The sequence below is a fragment of the Brachyhypopomus gauderio genome, unplaced genomic scaffold, assembly GCF_052324685.1.
Source record: "Brachyhypopomus gauderio isolate BG-103 unplaced genomic scaffold, BGAUD_0.2 sc61, whole genome shotgun sequence".
Taxonomy (NCBI): domain Eukaryota; kingdom Metazoa; phylum Chordata; class Actinopteri; order Gymnotiformes; family Hypopomidae; genus Brachyhypopomus; species Brachyhypopomus gauderio.
In genome coordinates, this window is record NW_027506882.1 from 2,254,448 (window position 1) to 2,279,967 (window position 25,520).

At 44.9% G+C, this 25,520-nt stretch overlaps 1 protein-coding gene across 1 annotated transcript in view; it reads right to left on the bottom strand.

The window, feature by feature from the left end:
• Positions 1 to 25,520, bottom strand: part of vps13b (vacuolar protein sorting 13 homolog B) — an 83,405-nt gene that overhangs the window by 28,662 nt on the left and 29,223 nt on the right. The window contains exons 6-12 of the mRNA XM_076988314.1: positions 20,458 to 20,847; positions 11,317 to 11,519; positions 10,395 to 10,605; positions 9,689 to 9,873; positions 7,898 to 8,091; positions 7,232 to 7,413; positions 4,134 to 4,549 (exon numbers count right to left, since the gene is read on the bottom strand). Coding sequence (XP_076844429.1) covers positions 4,134 to 4,549; positions 7,232 to 7,413; positions 7,898 to 8,091; positions 9,689 to 9,873; positions 10,395 to 10,605; positions 11,317 to 11,519; positions 20,458 to 20,847 — 1,781 coding nt within the window. The remainder of the gene's footprint in view (positions 1 to 4,133; positions 4,550 to 7,231; positions 7,414 to 7,897; positions 8,092 to 9,688; positions 9,874 to 10,394; positions 10,606 to 11,316; positions 11,520 to 20,457; positions 20,848 to 25,520) is intronic.

Genomic DNA, 25,520 nt, shown 5'->3' on the forward strand with positions numbered 1-25,520 from the left:
GTCTGACTAAATCCAGAGGGGAAGAATGAGTCTGACTAAATCCAGAGGGGAAGAATGAGTCTGACTAAATCCAGAGGGGAAGAATGAGTCGGCAAAATCCAGAGGGGAAGAATGAGTCGGACTAAATCCAGAGGGGAAGAATGAGTCAGACTAAATTTAGAGGGGAAGAATGAGTCAGACTAAATCCAGAGGGGAAGAATGAGTCAGGCAAAATCCAGAGGGGAAGAATGAGTCAGACTAAATCCAGAGGGGAAGAATGAGTCAGACTAAATCCAGAGGGGAAGAATGAGTCAGACTAATTCAGAGGGGAAGAATGAGTCAGGCAAAATCCAGAGGGGAAGAATGAGTCAGGCAAAATCCAGAGTGGAAGAATGAGTCGGACTAAATCCAGAGGGGAAGAATGAGTCAGACTAAATCCAGAGGGGAAGAATGAGTCAGACTAAATCCAGAGGGGAAGAATGAGTCAGACTAAATTTAGAGGGGAAGAATGAGTCAGACTAAATCCAGAGGGGAAGAATGAGTCGGACTAAATCCAGAGGGGAAGAATGAGTCAGACTATTCCAGAGGGGAAGAATGAGTCAGACTATTCCAGAGGGGAAGAATGAGTCAGGCAAAATCCAGAGGGGAAGAATGAGTCAGGCAAAATCCAGAGTGGAAGAATGAGTCAGACTAAATCCAGAGGGGAAGAATGAGTCAGACTAAATCCAGAGGGGAAGAATGAGTCAGACTAAATCCAGAGGGGAAGAATGAGTCAGACTAAATCCAGAGGGGAAGAATGAGTCAGACTAATTCAGAGGGGAAGAATGAGTCAGACTATTCCAGAGGGGAAGAATGAGTCAGACTATTCCAGAGGGGAAGAATGAGTCTGACTAAATCCAGAGGGGAAGAATGAGTCAGACTATTCCAGAGGGGAAGAATGAGTCTGACTATTCCAGAGGGGAAGAATGAGTCTGACTAAATCCAGAGGGGAAGAATGAGTCTGACTAAATCCAGAGGGGAAGAATGAGTCTGACTAAATCCAGAGGGGAAGAATGAGTCTGACTAAATCCAGAGGGGAAGAATGAGTCTGACTAAATCCAGAGGGGAAGAATGAGTCGGCAAAATCCAGAGGGGAAGAATGAGTCGGACTAAATCCAGAGGGGAAGAATGAGTCAGACTAAATTTAGAGGGGAAGAATGAGTCAGACTAAATCCAGAGGGGAAGAATGAGTCAGGCAAAATCCAGAGGGGAAGAATGAGTCAGACTAAATCCAGAGGGGAAGAATGAGTCAGACTAAATCCAGAGGGGAAGAATGAGTCAGACTAATTCAGAGGGGAAGAATGAGTCAGGCAAAATCCAGAGGGGAAGAATGAGTCAGGCAAAATCCAGAGTGGAAGAATGAGTCGGACTAAATCCAGAGGGGAAGAATGAGTCAGACTAAATCCAGAGGGGAAGAATGAGTCAGACTAAATCCAGAGGGGAAGAATGAGTCAGACTAAATTTAGAGGGGAAGAATGAGTCAGACTAAATCCAGAGGGGAAGAATGAGTCGGACTAAATCCAGAGGGGAAGAATGAGTCAGACTAATTCAGAGGGGAAGAATGAGTCAGACTATTCCAGAGGGGAAGAATGAGTCAGACTATTCCAGAGGGGAAGAATGAGTCAGACTATTCCAGAGGGGAAGAATGAGTCTGACTAAATCCAGAGGGGAAGAATGAGTCTGACTAAATCCAGAGGGGAAGAATGAGTCGGCAAAATCCAGAGGGGAAGAATGAGTCAGACTAAATTTAGAGGGGAAGAATGAGTCAGGCAAAATCCAGAGGGGAAGAATGAGTCAGACTAAATCCAGAGGGGAAGAATGAGTCAGACTAATTCAGAGGGGAAGAATGAGTCAGACTAATTCAGAGGGGAAGAATGAGTCAGACTAAATCCAGAGGGGAAGAATGAGTCTGACTAAATCCAGAGGGGAAGAATGAGTCGGCAAAATCCAGAGGGGAAGAATGAGTCAGACTAAATTTAGAGGGGAAGAATGAGTCAGACTAAATCCAGAGGGGAAGAATGAGTCAGGCAAAATCCAGAGGGGAAGAATGAGTCAGACTAAATCCAGAGGGGAAGAATGAGTCAGACTAATTCAGAGGGGAAGAATGAGTCAGACTAATTCAGAGGGGAAGAATGAGTCAGACTATTCCAGAGGGGAAGAATGAGTCAGACTATTCCAGAGGGGAAGAATGAGTCTGACTAAATCCAGAGGGGAAGAATGAGTCTGACTAAATCCAGAGGGGAAGAATGAGTCGGCAAAATCCAGAGGGGAAGAATGAGTCAGCAAAATCCTGAGGGGAAGAATGAGTCGGACTAAATTCAGAGTCAACTGGGTTTCTATTATAAGTGCTAATGGGAACCTGACCTGTGATAAGCAGACTCTTGCCACCTAGATCATTTTTACTCCTCCACACACACACACACACACACACACACACACACACACACACACACACACACACACACACACACACACACACACACACACACACACACTCACTCACTCACTCACTCACTCACTCACTCACTCACTCACACACGCATGCACATGCACACACACAGGATGCTATCTGTTACTGGGATCAAACCAGTTTTCACCCCCTCTAATCACTCTCAGTCCACCAATACTCTATATAATCACAAATACATAAAAATACATTCTTCAATATCGGTGTCTGTTCAAATCCTGTAGCGTCAGTCTCTGAACTGGTCCATTTGGGGGTAGTTGGGAGAGAAAAAACACACACACACACACACACACGGAAAACACACACACACACACACACACACACACACAGTTGCAGTCACGTCAGCACTGATTACTGCCTCCTCCGACTGTCCTAGACTCACAGAGACTCTCATCAGACGTATCAACACTGGGGGCATAACGCAACCCCCCAAAACCCAGGAGCCCACAGGCACGAGTCTGCACGACAGTGCACACCCGCACGACAGCGCTCACCCGCACGACAGCGCTCACCCGCACGACAGCGCTCACCCGCACGACAGCGCTCACCTGCATGCCAGTACATGACAGTGCACACCCGCACGACAGCTCACACATGCACGACAGCGCACACCCGCACCAAGGTTCAGCACTAGGGCGACCATACCACTTCTCAATGACAACTCTGCTCACATTCCATGCATGTGGCTAATTTTCTTTGAAGCTGGCCGATGACTGACAAAGCAGAACTGATGATCCAACACACACAGCAAAGCGGCGTCTGATGGCCAGCCAAACTAGTTCTCTTACCCTGGACTCAAACCCTGTGTTATGATCATCTGATATTACAAATAACTGCCCTGCCAGAAGATCCCCATGTGCAAATTATTTCAATGGAAAAGCCAATCTGACATTTTGAATACTGTAGCACAGCTAACCATGACTGAAAATATTTTCTTAACGGTAGATTGGTTTTAAAATAAATGTAAATTGCAGTGATTTAAAGAGATATGGTTCCTTTTTGAGAACTCCAATTGGAGATTTCAATGCAGGAAAGAAAATTAAATCTACTAAATCTTTCCTTTCTGGATTAGCGTGTGAGAAAATGTGTGCACTCTCTCTCTCTCACACACACACACACACACACACACACACACACACACACACACACACACACACACACACACACACACACACACACACACACACACACACACACACACACACACTGATGCCAGTGGATGTCTTGGCTGATGTGTATGGTTTTACAACATTTTAATATTGCCTTCTAGCTGAAACATGGTCCCCATAGTTAGAGGAAGGTGTGTGCAGGTTTGGTGTGAGGATCCAGCACACACAAGGCCCCTCATACTGCTGTGGAGACTGCAATAGATGAACCACCATAACGAAATCTACTATTCCAACATACCGCATGACCATAATGTCAAACGGTGCGTCCTCTCCAATAAACAGAACACACTAATGATGTCAAATATAAGGCCTGATAGGAGGTAGAGGAACATTTCATTTCAGATCCACAGAGACCAGTTTGTGTGAAGGCTGTACCTCCATTGTCTTAAAGGGAGTGTGTGTGTGTGTGTGTGTGTGTGTGTGTGTGTGTGTGTGTGTGTGTGTGTGTGTGTGTGTGTGTGTGTGTGTGTGTATCTCACCTGTTGCCATGCCTGCAGTGCCGTGTCCAGTGTGTGTATGGCGTGTTGTCCCACTGAAACCTGCACTGCGTCCATGAACACACTGCAGTTGAGGGCCAGCTCTGTGGGTGCATGCTGAGGGCGTGTGCCCTGCGGAGGTGTGTGTGTGTTGGTGGCGTGGCCCTGCGGAGGTGTGTGTGTGTTGGTGACGTGGCCCTGCAGGTTGAAGGGTTGAAGCAGAGGCAAGAGTGTGAGGTTCCTGTAGTCCACTAGGTGGCAGTAGACTGTGGAGGAGAAGTGCAGCTCCTGGCCTAGCCGGGCCCCATCGCTCCATTGACGCACGAACACCTGTGGTTTCTGCACACACACCACCCCGTACTCCTGCTCGCACGGGAACTTCCGGTCTGGCAGGAAGGGGCGGAGCTGCTGGGATGGTACTGAGGTGGAAGGAAAATAATAATAATAAAACACCCATGATTATGATTGTGAACACCACCCATGAGTTTGTGAACACCACCCATGAGTTTGTGAACACCACCCATGAGTTTGTGAACACCACCCATGATTATGATTGTGAACACCACCCATGAGTTTGTGAACACCACCCATGAGTTTGTGAACACCACCCATGAGTTTGTGAACACCACCCATGAGTTTGTGAACACCACTAGTGTTTTGCCAGTCAGGCCAGCATGAGCTGATCTTAGCTCGACACAGAGCTGTGAAGAAAACCATCAGTGTAGTTCAGAAAGACCAGGGCAGGAAAAGGTATTATTGTTCCATCAGTGAGCTCTTGGGACAGTTTCACCAGTCAATTGTGTAGCTCTAATCTGATATTGCTGGAAGTCCAGTGAGGGATATCAAGGGCAGTAGCGAACCGTGACCATTAAACCTGGGCCCGCAACGACACCCCCCCCCCCCCCCCCGAAAAAAAAATTGACTGAGACGACAGTACAGCTAGGGTCTGTACTAGATAACTTCTTAAGCAAAATAAGGTTCCAACAAAATAAGGTTCACAGCTCCGTGTTCCTCGGGAGCGGAATATGTAAACAACGCGCACGAGGGCATCAAAGGAATGAATCGAAACTAGCTAGCGGTGGTACGCTAACGACAGCTAGCGTCGCCACAGCGGTCGAAAATTATCATACAGTTAAGCCCGCCCACTAAGAGGGAAGATATGATTGGTCAATTTTACTGTCATTAGAAATAGCTATTGCACTGAATTATAACTGCCTGGCCCTCTGTAAACGAACAGCGGGCATCACAGTCCTGATAGGGGGAGACACAGGCTCACAGACTTCCACTTAACCCCTCACCTTCCAACACAGATTGAATAGACACAGTTGAATAATTGATTTGCTTATTTTTCTGTAATTGTTTAGATGTCGATTGTAAAACTGTAGATAAAATAAAATTGGATAATTATATATACACTACCGTTCAAAAGTTTGGGGTCACTTAGAAATGTTCTTATTTTTGAAAGAAAAGCAGTTTTTTTTCTCAATTTAGCATAACATTAAATGCATCAAAAATGCACTCTATACATTATTAATGTGGTAAATGACTATTCTAGCTGTAAACATCTGGTTTTTAATGCAATATCTACATAGATGTATGGAGACCCATTTCCAACAACCATCACTCCAGTGTTCTAATGGTACATTGTGTTTGCTAACTCTGTAAGGAGGCTATTGGATATTTAGAAAACCCTTGAAAACCCTTGTGCAAGTAGGTTAGCACAGCTGAAAAGAGTTTTGCTGATACAAACCCAGAGTTTTTAAGCTAGTTGAGAATCTGGAGCATTACAATTGTTGGTTCGATTAAACTCACAAAATGGCCAGAAAAAGACAACTTTCAATTGAAACTCGACAGTCTATTCTTGTTCTGAGAAATGAAGTCTATTCCATGCGAGACATTGCCAAGAAACTGAAGATTTCCTACAATGGTGTGTACTACTCCCTTCAGAGGAGAGCACAGACAGGCTCTAACCAGAGTAGAAGGAGAAGTGGAAGGCCCCGCTGCACAACTGAGCAAGAAGACAAGTACATTAGAGCCTCAAGTTTGAGAAATCGACGCCTCACAGGTCCTCAACTGGCAGCTTTATTAAATAGTACCCGCAAAACGCCAGTGTCAACGTCTACAGTGAAGAGGCGACTCCGGGATGCTGGCCTTCAGGGCAGAGTGGCAAAGAAAAAGCCATATCTGGCTAATAAAAGAAAAAAATTAATATGGGCAAAAGAACACAGACATTGGACAGAGGAAGATTGGAAAAAAGTGTTATGGACAGATGAATCAAAGTTTGAGGTGTTTGGATCACACAGACGAACATTTGTGAGACGCAGAACAACTGAAAAGATGCTGGAAGAGTGCCTGACACCATCTGTCAAACATGGTGGAGGTAATGTGATGGTCTGGGGTTGCTTTGGTGCTGGTAAAGTGGGAGATTTGAACAAGGTAAAAGGGATTTTGAATAAGGAAGGCTATCACTCCATTTTGCAACACCATGCCATACCCTGTGGACAGCGCTTGATTGGAGCCAATTTCATCCTGCAACAGGACAATGACCCAAAGCACACCTCCAAATTATGCACAAACTATTTAGAGAAGAAGCAGGCAGCTGGTGTTTTATCGGTAATGGAGTGGCCAGCGCAGTCACCAGATCTCAACCCCATTGAGCTGTTGTGGGAGCATCTTGACCGTATGGTACGAAAAAAGTGCCCATTAACCCAATCAAACTTGTGGGAGCGGCTTCTGGAAGCATGGGGTGAAATTTATCCAGATTACCTCAGCAAATTAACAGCTAGAATGCCAAAGGTCTACAATGCTGTAATTGCTGCTAAGGGAGCATTCTTTGACGAAAGCTACGTTTAAAGTAGAAAATTATTTCAAACTTAAAACATTATTTCTACCTTGTCAATGTCTGGACTATATTTCTATTCATTTTGCAACTCATTTGATAAATAACAGTATGAGATTTCAGGGAAAACACAAAATTGTCTAGGTGACCCCAAACTTTTGAACGGTAGTGTATATAATGTTTTAAGAATATTTTAGGCCCTCTGAGAGGGCGTAGAGGGCCCTGACGGTTCCCCCACTGATCAAGGGTGTATGGGGCTTACCTGTGCCCAGCTGATCGAGGTGGTGGCACAGTCTTAGCTCCAGGTAGGCCAGGCGCAGGGACACGCCCACTGATGGCACAAACCACGGGAGAAAGGAGGAGTCCACCCGCGTGCAGGCCGCCAGGGCAGTGGTAGATACCAACTGCTCACAGGGCAACTGGGACCCAGACTCACTGTCTGAACTAGAGAGAGAGAGAGAGAGAGAGAGAGAGAGAGAGAGAGAGAGAGAGAGAGAGAGAGAGAGAGAGAGAGAGAGAGAGAGAGAGAAAGAAAGATGGAGAGATGAAATGCAAGGTTGAGGGAGGGACTCAGTTTGATCAAAGCAGACAGATTTAAAACATAAAGGAAATGTAGTGTTTGCAGTATGGGTAATGAAGTCCAGATGGACTACATGTCTCTCTTCAGGATGAGGGCTCTTTTTCTCCTCCATGTTTTCATATTTCTCCCTTTTACTATTCAGGGACATTCAATGCAAAACAGAATGCAGGCCTGACAGAACACACACATGTGCATGCGTTTACACACACGTGCACATGCACACACTCTGGGATGTTTCCTGCTAAGAAAATAACACACTTACGCACGGAACAATACTAGAACAGTTTTCAATACTACATAGCTACATACAAAATGCATTTATCGTGTCTGACACACAAATACACACACCTCTCATCTGCTCCATCGCCTGTACTGTTAACTACGACCCTCCAGAGGTCAGAGGCCACAAGGTCAGTCTGGAGTGTGTGTGGGCTGAGGGGGGGTAGTGTGAGCTCACACACGCTGCTCTCAGACAGGCTAAAGTCCCGGTAAGGCACGAAGGCTCTTTTAAGCTCATCCCAAAACTCCAGACTACAGGGAACCTGAGAGAGAGAGAGAGAGAGAGAGAGAGAGAGAGAGAGAGAGAGAGAGAGAGAGAGAGAGAGAGAGAGAGAGAGAGAGAGAGAGAGAGAGAGAGAGAGAGAGAGAGAGAGAGAGAGAGAGAGAGAGAGAGAATAAACACATGCATGCCAATATATGCTCAGTAGAAACACAGGTGACTGAGAGCAGTCACAGTTGGTGTGTGCATAGCTAACTTAAACAAAAGCACAGTATAGCAGGCAGGGCTTTCTTCTCTCTCTGCACAACACTCCTTTATTTCCTCCTTTATCTGTTTCTGTCCTCCCTCTCATTTGTTCCATGGCAGTAGTGCAGCTCAACAGAAGGAAGTCGCTTAGTGTTTGTAGAACTGTAGACAGTCGAACGCAGGAAATCTCCAGCTTGTAAAAGTGATCTGGGGGCAACAAGGCAGGAGGGGGCAGTTCAATCATGGAGCCCAACTCTTTAGAACTGATCTCAGACCAGTGCCAACCGACCTCCTTCTAGTTCAATCATGGAGCCCAACTCTTTACAACTGATCTCAGACCAGCGCCAACCGACCTCCTTCTAGTTCAATCATGGAGCCCAACTCTTTACAACTGATCTCAGACCAGCGCCAACCGACCTCCTTCTAGTTCAATCATGGAGCCCAACTCTTTACAACTGATCTCAGACCAGCGCCAACCGACCTCCTTCTAGTTCAATCATGGAGCCCAACTCTTTAGAACTGATCTCAGACCAGCGCCAACCGACCTCCTTCTAGTTACAGTTGCTCACTTGCATTTTACCTGTGCAAAAAACTAGTCCCCTTCTGCTTGTGTGTGTGTGTGTGTGTGTGTGTGTGTGTGTGTGTGTGTGTGTGTGTGAGAGAGAGAGAGAGATTGTGTGCGTGTGAGTGAGTCAGTATGAGTGTATGTGTGTGTGTGCGCGACTGTGTGTATGTGTGTATGTGTGTGTGTGTGTGTGCACCATCCTCCTCTCCTCCACACCCCCTCCTGAGGTTGCTCTACAGTTTAGAGCAGCTCTACCAGTTTGTTGGACTTTTATGAGGACGTTTCCGCTCTCTGCAGCTGGACTCTCACGACCTCAGAGAAATCGAATAAAAAATGAATTAATCGAGCTTGTTTGAAGTCGTCTATAAAGAAGGAAGTAAATGAAGTTGCTGAGCACCAGGGCCTGACATCAATTAAATGTAGATCACAATGATCTGGCAAAAGACAAAGAGTTTTATTCTAGCATGTGAGCACACACACACACACACACACACACACACACACACACACACACACAGCTCCGTTCTATCCCTCGCATCACTCTGTGCTGGGATGCGCCGTGCTCCTATAAACCTATAAGGAATGTGGGAGTGTGTATATGCTGGGGGTGTAGCCTCATATCAGAACTGTAAAACATATCCAGTGTCTCCGAATGACATTCTGATCTCAGAGACGATTGGCAGAGTCACCTAGTGCAGCTGTATTTAGAACATCCTCCCTTCTTCTCTCCTGACTGAGCACAACTCTGGATTCATGTGAGCGCCCCCTGATGCATTCATCTCCATGACAGTCACGTAATGACGGTAACTGGCGACCTTTCCCTTCTCACCTGCAGGACGTCCCCAAGGTCGGCCGTGCTGATGTCAGGGTCTTCGGTGGTGTTGAAGGGCACAGGGGTGATTCGTACGAAGGTCAGAACTCTGGGTTGGGGATACCGCCACATCATGACGCCGGGACTCTCCTCCGTCTCATTGTAGAACACCACCTCGTAGGGTCCTGGAAGCTTCTGAGAAGCTACAGACAAGAGGGATACACCACTGTGAACTGAACTGTGAACTGATGCATGAATCATTTTCTCACTTTGTGAATCCTTAGCAAACATGGGCAGATGTATGTGAGTCGGTAATGTACGCTTATAAAATCCACCAGTAAGATGGGTAATAAAATTGCCTACAAATGCCTGTACAGTGCAGGTGTTTCCAATAAAGTGTAACATTACAGCTACTGCCTCACTGACTACAGAGTGCTGCTCGACACACACACACACACACATTTACGGCATTTGGCAGACGCCCTTATCCAGAGCGACTTACATTTTTATCTCATTTTTAAACAAGTGAGAAATTGAGGGTAAAGGGCCTTGCTCAGGGGCACCTCAATCATGGCCTCCGGTCTGGGAATCGAACCCACGACCCTCTGGTCACAAGACCAGTTCCCCATCACCAAACCATGACACACACACACACACACACACACACACACACACACGGAATCAAACCAAACTGTAAACTGATGCGTGTGTTAGGTTAGTGTACCTGAGTCCTGGATGTACTGGAAGAGGCCAGTTCGCAGGTCATCGGAAGAGTGCTCGCAGCAGAGCGGCCGTGATCCAGGAGAGGCCGGTGGCTGGGAGAGGAGGGGCTTCTCCTCAGGCCCCTCCCCTGCCCCACCCACCTGCCTCACAAAAGTCTGCAGGTACTCTTGAATCATAGTAATACAATTACAGTGCTCCTGCCCCCAGAACACCTAAGTGAGGAGGAGACGGAGGTATAGAGATGGAAACCAAGGAACATGGGTTACTTTGTGAACTGTTGTGAACCCTAGCTGCTACCAGCACACGTATTCTGGTATGCCAGGAACAATTCTGTGATGGAGAGATATAGCCACAGTCCACAGAAAGCCAGCAGCTACAAAGCTGGTGTACTGAAACCAGGAATAATTTCTGTTTATTGTGGTTATATAGAACTGGGCATGTTTTGTTGGTACAACTAGAGTTTCTGCAGTTTGTTAGTTTGTTCATGGAGGAAGGCGGCACATGTCTGCCACTCTTATCCGTTAGCCAAGTTGGCTGACTTGTCTAGCCTAGCCTAGCCTAGCCTAGCCTAGCATGTGGCCATCTGTATTTTCTACTGCAACATATTTTCAGTTTTAAAGTTACATACTGGGATCTAGTTTTGGATATATTGGATATAAAATTTGAACAGCTATCAGGAGGCATAGAGTTGGGACCGTCTTGATTAGTCATGCTTTGTTAGAAAGATGGCCATGTTTGTCTTTATTCACGTCTTTCAGTTTACTTTAGTTAGTCTGTTGAGCCTATGTTTGCGTTACGCTTTTGATCTGGAAACAAGAAGATAATGAGTTTCATGTAAACTCCAGTAGTTTAAATGGAGTGTAAATGACATGTCTTGTGTTAGGGTTAGGTTAGTGGTGGTGTTAGGGTTTAGGGTGTTGTACCTGTAGTAGTCCTCCCTTTAGGTCCAGCAGAATTCTGGGTGGGCCTGCGTCTGAGGCGGGGCTCCCACTGTGACGGCACCAACGTGCCTCTAAATCGGCACCGCAGGAAAACGGCCCCACAAACACCACACTGCGTCCCCTCAAACCCGTCCGCACCAAGATATCCTCGAACTGCAGCAACACACAGGCCTCCCTTACATTCTCTACACACACACACACACACACACACACACACACACACACACACACACACACATCAGTATAACCCTATGCAAAGAAGAAAAATTAAGAAATGATTTAAAACATTCGAGCGTGATTGGATGAACATCGGCCTGTGAGCCCCTCTGTATTTGAACACACATGCACAGCCCGTTCTCCTACTGTTCTGCAGACCCGTAGGAGAGTTGGAGAGCAGGGTCAGAGCTCAGGGTTGGGTGTAAGGGTCACTCACTTCTCCAGAAGACCCAATGTGACCTCAGACTCTGCTTTAGTGTGACTACACAAGCATTACAGCTTCAGCAAGCTGGCCAGGAGGAAGCAACATGATGGAAGAAACCACACACTCTGACCTCCAAACCACCTCAACTTACAGAAACAAAGCGATGTACAGCACTAACAAGCAGTTACTATGCAGCTCCAAACCCTCTTCTATACACATCTACATCTTCACAGGCTTGAACAGGCAAAAGCAAACGAAAATGGTTCTCACATTGCGTAATCTTTACAAAGACCGTCTGCAAACGCATTGCTGCACCGGTCTGTCGTTTACTGATGGCTCAGTAGCATGCAGATAAAAGAATACCTTACAGTATAGGCATGAAGAATCGCTCATACTCGGAAACTCTACCAGAATGCTGTAAGTGGACTGGTGGTGTAATTTGCTACTGTCACATACAGCTTCTGGACTGCCAGCCAAGTTCAGATTTTTTTAAGCGTGTTACAGGATGATTTATGTGGTGGTGATTTTTTGTGATGAGTTATGAGCTCTCTGAGGTCATAACGACCCCAACCATGTCTCTCAGAAACTGCTGTGGCAAACTCTGTTATCATGAGACAGACATGAACAGGGCAGAAATGACCTGAATGGAAATTATTTTTGTCATCTGCAGTTTGACTCATTTAAAGCATTTCATGGTTTAATTTTTGTGTGTCTCGCTGATCTTCAAGATGACTCTAAAGGAACTCCATACTCCTTGGCTACACTCCCCAACACACCTCACCTCACTTTAGTAATTATGTGCCATGACTATGGAACTGGATCTTCATGTTTTAGACCAGGGCTATTCAACTGGCGGCCCGCGGGCCAGAACCGGCCCTTTAATGAATTTGTACCGGCCTGCGGCCCATCTCCCCACAAATAATAATAAATATTTAATAAACCGCCGTAAAAATAAATAACATTTTATTTGCAACATTTTACGTTCGTGAATTTACGCGAAAAATATAGTTTAATAGCCCTGTTTTAGACATTATTCAAGAAAGTATTCAAGAAACTAATTAAAACCTCTTTATTTACCATGACTTTTTTGTTAATTTAATTTGAACCCTTTCACTTTCTTTCCCCTGAATAGTCACATATATATTTTTGTATTTTGTGTACATAGCTAATAGTCTGGAGGCCCTTTTGTATTAAGCCTGATGTTTGGATCAGATTCTAGGATCACATGGCCATCCTCCAGACATGACATCCAGCTCAGGGCTCTGGTTTGCATTATCAAAGAAAATTTGTCTTCATTTCACTCCAAGACTTAAACATTTTATTTCTCGCCTTCATCGGGCAACTGTTAGAACGGTGATGGACTTTTTGGGTATCTACTTTACACCTCCCCTTTCAACATCCAGCCCTGGAGTTCTGTAGGTCATCTCTTAACACAACACTTCTTTCAGTCTCCATCTACCACCTCCACTGCCTGCCATTTCAAAGACCTCAGCACTTTGTCTTTTTCCCTGGGAGTGAGGTTGGCTCTGGATAAGAGCATTTGCCGAACGTAAACGCTATAATTGGCCTTTCCCTTTTTTCTCTTCTTCTTCTTCCTCCCATTCTCTTTTCATCATTACTTCATCATTACTAATCCTTCTTCCTCCACCATTATCAGTAATCTCACAATGAGCGCTCTCATTTGGAGAAGATTTGTGGAGATCTAGAAGTACAGATAGATTTGAATTCTTTCCCCATTGGTTCTTTGTTACTAAGGGTCATCGCTGTGCTCCCAGTCTATCAATGTCTGTCTATTGTTGATTCTTGCTTTCGTTTGGCTCTTTCTTAGCCAGAGTTTGGATCCCCCATTAATTGTTGCAGCTCTACTAAATGCATGGACTCACCCATCTTTTCTTCAGCCTACCTATGAACTCGTTACATATCATTATGTGATCTTCTCTGCCCCCTGCCCCTGTCTGACACTCCCTACTGCCCCTGTTTGATGGCCTCCCACCCTTGTTTAATGTTTGATGCTCCCCCACATCTGTCTGATGCACCCTCTTGCCCGTCTGATTCATCTTTCCCCCCTACCCCAGTCTGATGCTCCTTGCCCCGCCCATGACTGATGCTTGACTACACATGGCTTTATCCTGCCCTCCTCCTATTGCTCGATCTGCTCTCTCAGCCCAAATCATTTACAGACGGCTGTAATGCAGTCGGATGTGGGTGTAAGATGAGCTTTCAGAAAGATTCCACAGAGGATGTGCAGGTAAGCAGTGTGGCGAAGAGGCCACGCCATATGGGAGCTCAATAAAGACTTCCTCACTGTCTGTCTCTCTGCAGCTGGAGCAGCTGTTGTGGGGGGGGGGATGTTGCATCGCCCAGCTTCACAAGTGAAAGATTGCCCTTGGGTTGAGAGAGGCCCTCCAGGAGAGATGAAACCTTCACAAGAGCATCAGGAGAGGAAGGAGAGAGGCGAGAGACTGAGAGGGCGGAGAGGAGAGAAAGAGCAGAAGCGGTTCAAAAAAAGACCTCACCAAGGCTAATCTGTGTGGTTTAATGATGCATGGGTTATACTGACAGAGTCGTGAGTCATTAGGCTTAATCAGTCCTTCATCATTTTCGCTGACATGAGTATGCATGCACACAAGTGCGCGCGCACACACACACACACACACACACAGACACACACACACACTGAAGGGTCCATCTCCAATTAGGCCACATATTTAGGTGATTAAGTATTTGGTTTGATTTGATTTACAGTGGCGTGGGTTTCAGTCTGGCACCACAGAATGACGACTACTCCATAAATAATTCTTCATTTCTCCATCGAGATGCAATCTTCCATGTACAAGTCTCAGGAGAAGACCCGTTTAGGGCAGCCAACTCCAGCCTAGGACTCAATGATGGCACTCGGGCTCGGACCATATCCTGTCCCCCATTAAAGGACACGCCTGTTTAGGGAGCCGGCCAGGCAATCCTTATACTGTATCCACAAGCGTAAATCATCTTGCTATTTGACATTTCTGCTGACTTACAGACAAATGACTGAGGTCAGGGGCAGGTGTCAGGCCCATCACACACACAGATAAACAGATAAATAAAAAATGCAGAAGAAAATTCAGCAAGAAAATATTCATGATTTAAATATGGATTATTTTATATTGAGGAATTTTTAGTCCAACGTGGTGAGTGTTCCATCAGGGGACAGCCACCCTAAAACATTCACTTCAGCTCCAACAAACTCAATACACGAGTTGACATGTCTCATGTAGGCTTTAGAACTGGTATACACTAATTATGCGACCATTAAGCACAACATATGAATGTCAATATTAAAATAGTTCAAAGATGTTAACTGATGGCACTCTAATAGATGCAGCTATCTTGTCAAATTAAATTAAACTTTTTTTGTAAAATAAAATTAAGAAATGTCTTTATCTCCTTCTGAATGCTGCCATCCGGTTTTCCTGCTGTGGATAGTCATCTTGTACTCGAGCCACTAGGACATGTTTTCACTACTGTTCACGCTTAAGAATCCACATGAACATCAATATCCCATCCTAAAGTGGAATGGAGCAAAGCTTTCTTTGAAATGTGCAAAATATTACAAATCATTGCAATTACCATCTCATCGACAAGCATTTCTTGGGAAAGAAACCAGTTATTTGGCACTCAGGCTTAATAATACAGCTTTGGTGTATTATTAGTCCTACATTTGACACGGGGTTGTCTTAAGCTGATGAAATAAACTTTATTATGTTCATTTCTGATGTCTATGTAAGGCACTTTGCCTCAGCTCTATCCAAACAGACTTGCAGGGTCTCTCTCACTAAAGAGCCAATGAACAGGATTAAAATCAAACAAAAAACATGCGTTTTCTTCCCACACAACATGGGATGATATTTTCCACTGTTTATGTGATCCTTTTCCGTCCTCTTCAGACTGAAGAAGTGGTTACTAAATTATTCTGCATGGCTGATCGCAAGATGGTTTCATAAGTTCTACCCTCCCATGGTACCTTGACCAGTTACTGCTGCATTTGCATGCGCTAGAGTCAGAGTCTCATTACTGGGACATCCACAGAGGCCCAAACCAGCTGCCTCAAACAACCATCTACCAACAGGACATTTATTGCTGTTTCGGTAAAAGTGGGGGCATGGTCACCTTTGTGAGCACATGTTGCCTGTGACATTTGCGTGAATTTAACATTACTGGCATAATGCACACTATATTGCCAAAAGTATTCACTCACTTTCCTTGACTCACTACGAAGCTCTTTTATGAGCTTAAATGACATCCCATTTCTAATCTATAGGGTTCAATATCACATTGGCCAACCCTTTGCAGCTAGCAAAGCTTTGCAGAATAGCTTCAGCTCTTCTGGGAAGGCTGTCCACAAGGTTTAAGTGTGTGTTTATGGGGATACTGATGTTTGACTGATGTTTCAGTCTCCGCTCTAATTCACCCCAAAGGTGTTCTATCAGGTTGAGGTCAGGACTCTGTGAAGGCCAGTCAAGTTCATCCACACCAGACTGCCATCCATGTCTTTATGGACCTTGCGTAGTGCACTGGTGCACAGTCATGTTGCAAGAAGAAGGGGCCAGCTCCTAACCCTAACCCAAACCCTAACCCTAACCCTAACCCTAGTTCCCTTCACTGGAACTAAGGGGCCAGGCCCAGCACCTGAAAAACAACCCCACACCATAATCCCCCCTCCACCAAACTTTACACTTGGCACAATGCAGTCAGACAAGTACCATTCTCATGGGAACCACCAAACCCAGACGAGTCCATTATCTCCAGAGAATACACCTCCACTGCTCTAGAGTCCAGTGACAGCGTGCTTTACACCACTGCATTTGACGCTTTGCATTGTACTTGGTGATGTAAGGCTGGGATGTAGCTGCTTGACCATGGAAACCCATTCCATGAAGCTCTCTGCGCACTGTTCTTGAAGCTCTCTTTGCACTGTTCTTGAGGTAATCTGAAGACCACATGAAGTTTGGATGTCTGTAGTGATTGACTCTACAGAACGTTGGCGACCTCTTCGTATTATGTGTTTCAGCATCCGCTGACCCCGCTCCGTCAGTTTACGTGGTCTACCACTTCATGGCTGAGTTACTGTCGTTCCCAAACACTTTAATTTTCTTATAATACAGCTGACTGTGGCATACTTAAGAACGAGGACATTTCACGACTGGATTTGTTGCACAGGTAGCATCCTAACAGTTCCACGTTGGAATTAACTGAGCTCCTGAGAGCGACCCATTCTTTCACAAAGGTTTGTAAGAACTGTCTGCATGCCTAGGTGCTTAATTCTATACACCTCTGGCCATAGAAGTGATTGGAACACCTGATTCTAATAATTTGGATGGGTGAGCGAATACTTTTGGCAATATAGTGTAATAATAATTAAGCACTCTGTTTAATATGTTGAACAGTGTTCTCCCTTCATGATTGATAAGTGTAGGGGCTGACGTCAGTCCTAGCAAGCATCTACATGGATGGCAAACAGGTCTGTAGTCTCCTTGTATTAAACTACATTGGGAATTTTTCTTTTTACGTGGAAATGCAAAGATGTATTCAGGCCCGTTGACAGTCTTGCTGGGGCCCGGGACATGAAAGATTCATGTGACCCCCCCCCCCCCCCCCCAGCGCCAGCGGCACGAGGGTTCGCGCGAAAATGACGTAATCGCAGTGGCTCCGCCCATGCGCGAGGGCCTCGCGCGCTGTCGGTTCGCAAGGTCGTGCACCTCTCGAATTTTGTAACTTCGCGCGCGCCGCGCTTCAGCGCAATGAACAAAGTCACGTTTGTAGGGTTCATACACCTTTATAAGGTGGAATTAAAGCACGTGTACGTCACTTTAAAGGTCCATTTCAATATTTTCCAGCACGTTAAACTTAATTAAGTTAAATATTTATACATATACTCGAAATGATTCGAAATAATTCGCTTTTTATCACATTATTTAATGGTTGTTTATTTTCAAAACGCCCAATCTTAACGTCTTCACGAGAACTGTTCAGTCAGACAGCTATTTGTTGTGAAACGAAGTAGTTACAATTTCAAGCATTTTCAAGTACTTTACCCTAAATTCCAGCACTTTTCAAACCTGGAACACAATGCAACTTTAAAATTCGTCAGGTAAATATTTTTCCTTTCTTTTCTGCGCTCCAGATTTCTGTATTTACTTTAACTATCCACCACTGTATTTCCCGCTGTTGGGCATATACCGGCCGGCTACAGTCGGTGCTGGATCAAACCATTTTCCAGTGGGAGGTGGGGGTGTATGCACTTAATGGAAAATATGCAGATAGGTAAAAAACATATATATTTGAGCCATTGAGCTTATTATGAGTACATAATTTTATATTAATGAAAGATTTCAAGATTATTTAAAAATTATAGACTTTAAATAAAAAATAAATTGCTGGGCTCTTTGATGGGCCCCCCTGGCCCTAGGGCCCGGGACAACAGACCCGGTTGTCCCCCCCTGTCGACGGGGCTGGATGTATTATTCACCTGAATATAGCAATGACACAATCCAGGTCATGATGCATCATGAGAGTGATAGAACAAGCAGGTTTAAACAGACAGGCTTCATAGTTCTAGAGGAGCACAACTAAGAGTTTGGTAAATCGCTTTAAAATACATCTGCACAAGGTTTCTCAGTAACACCTGTGAAGTCAGAACTGCGGTAGAATATTAGCACCATGGCACTAAACATTAATGCATGAAGTGTTATTTCTGACCCATGTAGAGGAAATGTTTTAGCGCTGCATGTCTAAAAGTGACTCACAAATCTGTGGGGTGGCTTACAACACCAAGATGGAAACGTGAAACTGAATGAGACACAGGATGAAAGAAGGTTTGAGAAAGCACAGAAAGTCGCTAATAAAACCCTGGGAGGAAACAACGCCTGCGTGCATGATGACTGAGCTACCCCTGCATGACACTCTACAAAGAACCTGAACCTGAAGTCTGAAGCTTGGAAAAGCCTGCTATCAGCCCATATTTGGGGTACAGCTCGCTTTGGCTATGCTGCTGTGTTTGCTCTGAACAACAAGAGAGCGTTGGTAACACATCTGGGAGAGGCAGGCCCTAATTGTGAGACAGGCAGTCTAAAAATAGCCCGGATACAGGGTTTATTTTCACGCTGATGCCATGGGCTCCTTCCTTCTCCCCGCACGCTTTCCCAAGTGGGCAGTGTCCTGTTCCTCCACACCACCGAGTGTTCCTGACTGTGTTTATGAAGGAGAACACATCAAGTGGGCGGGAGCTTGGCATGCCTCGGCCGTCCTGGCTTGGCCCCCAGCCTGTGCTATTGTCTCACGACACAGTTATGCCCAAACCGGTACACAAGTGCAAACTGCTGAGGTTTTGATTAACATTTTCAACATCTGCCGAACATCTGAGGGGTTCTGGACTCTTGGTCTCTCTTGAACACCACAGAATGGAGGGACGTGTCCATGTGCACGCACGAGCCCTGATCCGTGGTGAGCATGCAGAGCAGACAGCGCTAACATTGAGGGTAGCCACTCCACCTAAATGGTCCTTCTAAAGCTGGGGGACCAATGGCGACACGACAAAGTGTTCTGTCTATAGATCAATGGCAGAGCACCAATGAGTTTTATGAAGCAACATACTGTTTGTTTAGTCCACTGGTTGACATGATTTGGGGACCACTAGTCGACTGTCCGTTACCGCAGTAGCACAGTGCGCCTTCACACGCTGACCTCCAGAGAAACAAGTTTAAACTTTTCGTCATACCACCACATGCTGACCACAGCCGCATATCTGTGCAGCTAATCTTGTTTGCGTCTTGGTTTGGTATATTCCCAAGATGCTTTACAATTACTTTGGTGAGCAAGTTGAAAAAACAGGGGGTCTAAGTACTGCTGAACAGATCCACGGCCCTCAGCTGTACCGTCACTTGGGGAAATGGTTGCCTGAGGTGATTCCTCACTGTAGCCTGGAGACCTTAGGAGAACTGTAGCCTGTGTGAGGAAGTATGAATCATCATCACCAGGCTCCCGGATCAGGGCTCAGGAGAGGACAGACACAACCGCTTCCTTCAGTGGGGTTCACTGCAGACACACTTACTGACACAGGTATAGATCTCCATCTCGGGTAGATAAAATAAATAGATAAACATAATCCTATTCAAATGTGATTATTTACTCTATGAGACTATGAGTTGGAGGGCCAAGCTGGAATTAATTTGCCTGACATATTAAGAGGGGAAGAAAATAAACATTTGGTCTTTGGCTCAAATGAAAACACTGTGTTTAGAGAGACCTTAAACACAGCAGATGTGAGAGAGAAAATAAGAGAGAGAGAGAGAGCAGGAGACCTTTAACAGCCGGACAGTAGAAGCAACAGTGGTGGTGGTAGCTAGGGTTGAGCGCTGTTTAACTTTTCATACCATCTTCAGCCTATATGGTGGTAAACAGTATTACTGGGTTTTTGACAAATCTCAGCAACAAGCATTTCCTGTGTGTTGTACCTACCCTTTCTGTCAGATTCACTGTTGCAAATTTATCTGGGTAGCCTCCTGTTAAAAGGCCACCTTAGTAATATATCCTCACCATATTTATTACCGTGGTTTACCAAAATACCATCATACCTGCCAACCCTTGTGGTAGACAGTACTGACCAAATGGTTTAACAGACAGTTGGACAGTAGAAGCAGCAAAGGTAGTGGAAGAGTACTGACCAAATGGTTTCTGTCCAGTCTTCATGCTCAGACTGCCCGTCACACTGGACACGGACAGCGTCAGACTGGGTCGGGCAGGGTGCGACTCGATCTCCATGACGACCACCATTTCCACGGCTTGAAGTGAGATCTTGTGGAAGGGGGCGAGGACCTGCAAGGCATCAGCTACACGTGCAGGGAGAGAGGGAGAGGTCGCGGTGGGGCTGCTGGGTTTAGAGCTGTGGGGTGGGCTGGACGTCTTTCTGGGGGAGGTCTGAGGGGCCCAGGGCGAAGCCCCACATATGTGGCTGCTCTCTGGGAAGATCTTCCTCCAGAAGGACTTGGCTTGGTCCACCTTAGCCAGCGTTGGGTTGACCTTCAGGGGACGGCACAGTGCCACCTTCAGCTCCGCTGCACACACAGCAGTGAAAAGCGTTAGACACATTAGCCACAGGAATAATTAACCATTAATGTTGTTTGGGGAATTACCCCATCAAAATAATATTTAACATTTACGTCTAAACAGAATAAATTTGGAAGGTGAAAAGGGAATAAAGAGGGAAATGATGAATGGATCAGAGCAGGGGCGAGGCTAGGGTATTTTTAGTGGTGTTAATGATGATGGTGTTAATCAGGGGCGAGGCTAGGGTATTTTTAGTGGTGTTAATGATGATGGTGTTAATCAGGGGCGAGGCTAGGGTATTTTTAGTGGTGTTAATGATGATGGTGTTAATCAGGGGCGAGGCTAGGGTATTTTTAGTGGTGTTAATGATGATGGTGTTAATCAGGGGCGAGGCTAGGGTATTTTTAGTGGTGTTAATGATGATGGTGTTAATCAGGGGCGAGGCTAGGGTATTTTTAGTGGTGTTAATGATGATGGTGTTAATCAGGGGCGAGGCTAGGGTATTTTTAGTGGTGTTAATGATGATGGTGTTAATCAGGGGCGAGGCTAGGGTATTTTTAGTGGTGTTAATGATGATGGTGTTAATCAGGGGCGAGGCTAGGGTATTTTTAGTGGTGTTAATGATGATGGTGTTAATCAGGGGCGAGGCTAGGGTATTTTTAGTGGTGTTAATGATGATGGTGTTAATCAGGGGCGAGGCTAGGGTATTTTTAGTGGTGTTAATGATGATGGTGTTAATCAGGGGCGAGGCTAGGGTATTTTTAGTGGTGTTAATGATGATGGTGTTAATCAGGGGCGAGGCTAGGGTATTTTTAGTGGTGTTAATGATGATGGTGTTAATCAGGGGCGAGGCTAGGGTATTTTTAGTGGTGTTAATGATGATGGTGTTAATCAGGGGCGAGGCTAGGGTATTTTTAGTGGTGTTAATGATGATGGTGTTAATCAGGGGCGAGGCTAGGGTATTTTTAGTGGTGTTAATGATGATGGTGTTAATCAGGGGCGAGGCTAGGGTATTTTTAGTGGTGTTAATGATGATGGTGTTAATCAGGGGCGAGGCTAGGGTATTTTTAGTGGTGTTAATGATGATGGTGTTAATCAGGGGCGAGGCTAGGGTATTTTTAGTGGTGTTAATGATGATGGTGTTAATCAGGGGCGAGGCTAGGGTATTTTTAGTGGTGTTAATGATGATGGTGTTAATCAGGGGCGAGGCTAGGGTATTTTTAGTGGTGTTAATGATGATGGTGTTAATCAGGGGCGAGGCTAGGGTATTTTTAGTGGTGTTAATGATGATGGTGTTAATCAGGGGCGAGGCTAGGGTATTTTTAGTGGTGTTAATGATGATGGTGTTAATCAGGGGCGAGGCTAGGGTATTTTTAGTGGTGTTAATGATGATGGTGTTAATCAGGGGCGAGGCTAGGGTATTTTTAGTGGTGTTAATGATGATGGTGTTAATCAGGGGCGAGGCTAGGGTATTTTTAGTGGTGCTAGAGCACCACCGTGAAGTTGCTCAGCACCCCCTTGCTCAACACATTTTTTAAATATTATATTATGCAAAAACCTTGCTCTGCACCTGCGCAATACTTTGGTATTGTGCCTCTGTGAGCACTGGGGGCTGGGCACCCCTAAAGACCAGATCCTAAAATCGCCCCTGGATCAGAGGATGAAAGTAAAGGGTGTGTCAGAAGCAGAGGCCCCCTCTGATCTCCAGACCCTGTGCTGGAGAACAGGTTCTCGATGGGTGTAGAGAGATGCTTAGAAATAGTGGAGTATGTGCAGTATGGTATAATGTAATTGGGTGTCTCATTAGAACCAGTGTACTGCCAACATTCAACACCTCAACTGGCTCCTCTCACCAGCAGTGACGGTAGCTTTCAGCACCATATCATATCACAGTATTTGGGCTTGAACTGCAATTTTTGGGGACATGATGCAGATTTGGATAACGTTCATTCAGTGTGGAGGTCAGAACACAGCGTCACTCATTGTGAAGAGTAACAGTGGGAATGCTGAACCTGCTGTAATGTCAACGGTTGTTTCCGCTGACTCCCACAGCCACGAGCAGCAGCAGATATAAGCCTTCCACTCAGGAGGAGACCTCCTTCAGAGATACAGAGAGACAATGCTGGAGGACAGTGTGTCTTTGAGGAGACGGGTAAGGCGAGGAGAAGAGAGGACAGCTGTGGGAGCTTGAGTCTCTTCTGTAGCATAATCAACAGGCCAACAGTCTCTGCCCTCAACACCTCACCTGAGGTAGAGTTGGGGATCCTTATGGGACACACACACAGCTCATGATAGGTGTGGGCATGCTTGTGTGTGCGTCTTCCTGTGGGGGCATTGCCCGACCAAAAAGGATAAAGGAGATTATTTGCCTTTCGAAGCTGTTGACTGTACCATTCTTTTACCATAATATGTGATGCGTGTGAGAAGTAGTGTGAGATGTGTGCGAGACACATTGGAGCAGTACAGCCGGCTGTTTCAGCACAGCAAGAGGCTGTACACACACCCCACTTTCCCCCATGGGCTTGGCCAGAGTGAAGGACAACACATTCCTCACACAAGATCAGTGCTATATTCTTACGTTCACACAGGAAGGCCATCGAATAAAAGACAAATAAGTCAGGAATTTGTGAGGAGAGCACAAGTCTGTATCCTGCATGAAGTCATCTATGGAGATAACTTTAGAGAATGTGTACACATACACATAAAGGCTTTGAAAGTCACTCTGAATCATAAAGAGTTAGGTCACTCTCTGGTGAGCTCTTCAAACTGGGACTCCTGTGATGAACTCCTGAGAACCCGATTCTGCAAGGGGTCTCAGGGGCTCTGTGCGTGTTTATATTTGTGTTGGGTGGGTGATGCAGTCTTGGGTCAACTCTGATTACCCTCAATCTAGGTGTGAACGATTAATTTATTCAAAATCAAAATCGCGATTTCGATTTGAAACCATGTGGTTAGCAAAGTGCAAAAGGTGCAGTTTAGGGTATAGATTATAGACAGATAAGGGTATAGATTATGTGTGTCTGACCCAGGGATTAAAACAATGATCTCTAACAAGGAACTGGATAGCTGATGCAAGAGTAATACATTGTAGTAAAAGTGAAGTGACCAGTCCAGCAGACTGGGACTGACAACGCTACACCTGTCAAGACACTTTAGGGTGTATTAGTCATGTATTAGTCACGTATCAGTCCTGTATCAGTCATGTATCAGTCATGTATAGTCATGTATCAGTCATGTATCAGTCATGTATCAGCAGTGTTGCGAATAACGCCGTTAAAAATAATGGCGTTAGGTAACAGCGTCATTTTGTCAGTAACGGGATAATATAATTAATTACTTTTCCTGTCGTTACAACGCCGTTTACGTTACTGGTCATTAAAAGCGGTGCGTTACTATATATTGATATACTAACAGTAATGCGAGCGGACCGCTGCCCAGGCTAGTGAGGAGTAACAGATCTCGATAGGTCACAGTTCTCGGTGTAACACCTGTTTAACTTAACAAGTCAGTAAGCAATTGGCTAAGGCAGCGTTATGGTAACCAATCAGAGCCAGTGTTCTTACACGCGTGCCGAAGCACACCAGTGACACGCAACACAAACTGAGAAGAGGCAGAAATGGAGAGTCAGGAGCAAGCCGAAGAAAATTTAGCATTATCAAGGTGGCGATATAAACGTTATTTAAGAAAATACTTGAAGGTCCTGAATGTCTACCAGACTGGGTATTTGATTTATTTAATTAAGAATATAGGTTTTATTGTTAAGTTTACTTCTGTTGTGAACAAACCAGTTGTCTCAGGTTGAGAGGATTTAATTTAATTTGATAGATGTAAATGCACTTTATATAGTGTAACTGTTTACTATTTTTATTTTTATTTTACAAAGATTTGGGATTTTAAATGATTTTATCCTGCACTGGTCTGTGGATGTGCAATAAATATCAAAAGTTAAACACCTTTATGATCTACTCATTTCAACTGCCTGTGAAAACTGCTTTTTCAAAAAATCCTTATTCATTGGCATATAACTTTTTTTAATGTAACGCAAATAGTTACTTTCTCTGGTAACGAGTTACTTTTATTATAGAGTAATTCAGTTACTTTTTTGAACAAGTAGTGAGTAACTATAACTAATTACTTTTTTAAAGTAACGTTCCCAACACTGTGTATCAGTCGTGTATCAGTCATGTATCAGTCGTGTATAGTCATGTATAGTCATGTATTAGTCATGTATTACACATCTGCTTGTTATGTTTTTGCTAATTCTGATAACCAAGGAGGTACTAGCAACAGAGTTGATAGATGAATAATGTTACCATTTGTTACTCAAGCTAAAATTGCTGACTGTGCATACAAGTGAAAACCTTACTAATCGCTATTAAATACTCTACTATCTAGGTACATGTCTTCATGGTTTGTGAGCTGGATGAGAGTTTTTAGAACTGGATGAGTGATAAAATTCTAATAATTAATTTTTAACACTATCACCATCACTTATCACTTATTATTAATTATTGGGCATACCAAAACTGTGATGCAGTGCCTCCAAGATTACTACGTTATCACACAGCCTACTGAACCCGACATGAAAATCAAACTATGGCAAAAAATAACTGCAATTTTCCTCAGACTATTCACATCTACCTCCAACTCAAGACGGACGCATGAAAATAAAATAAATGCT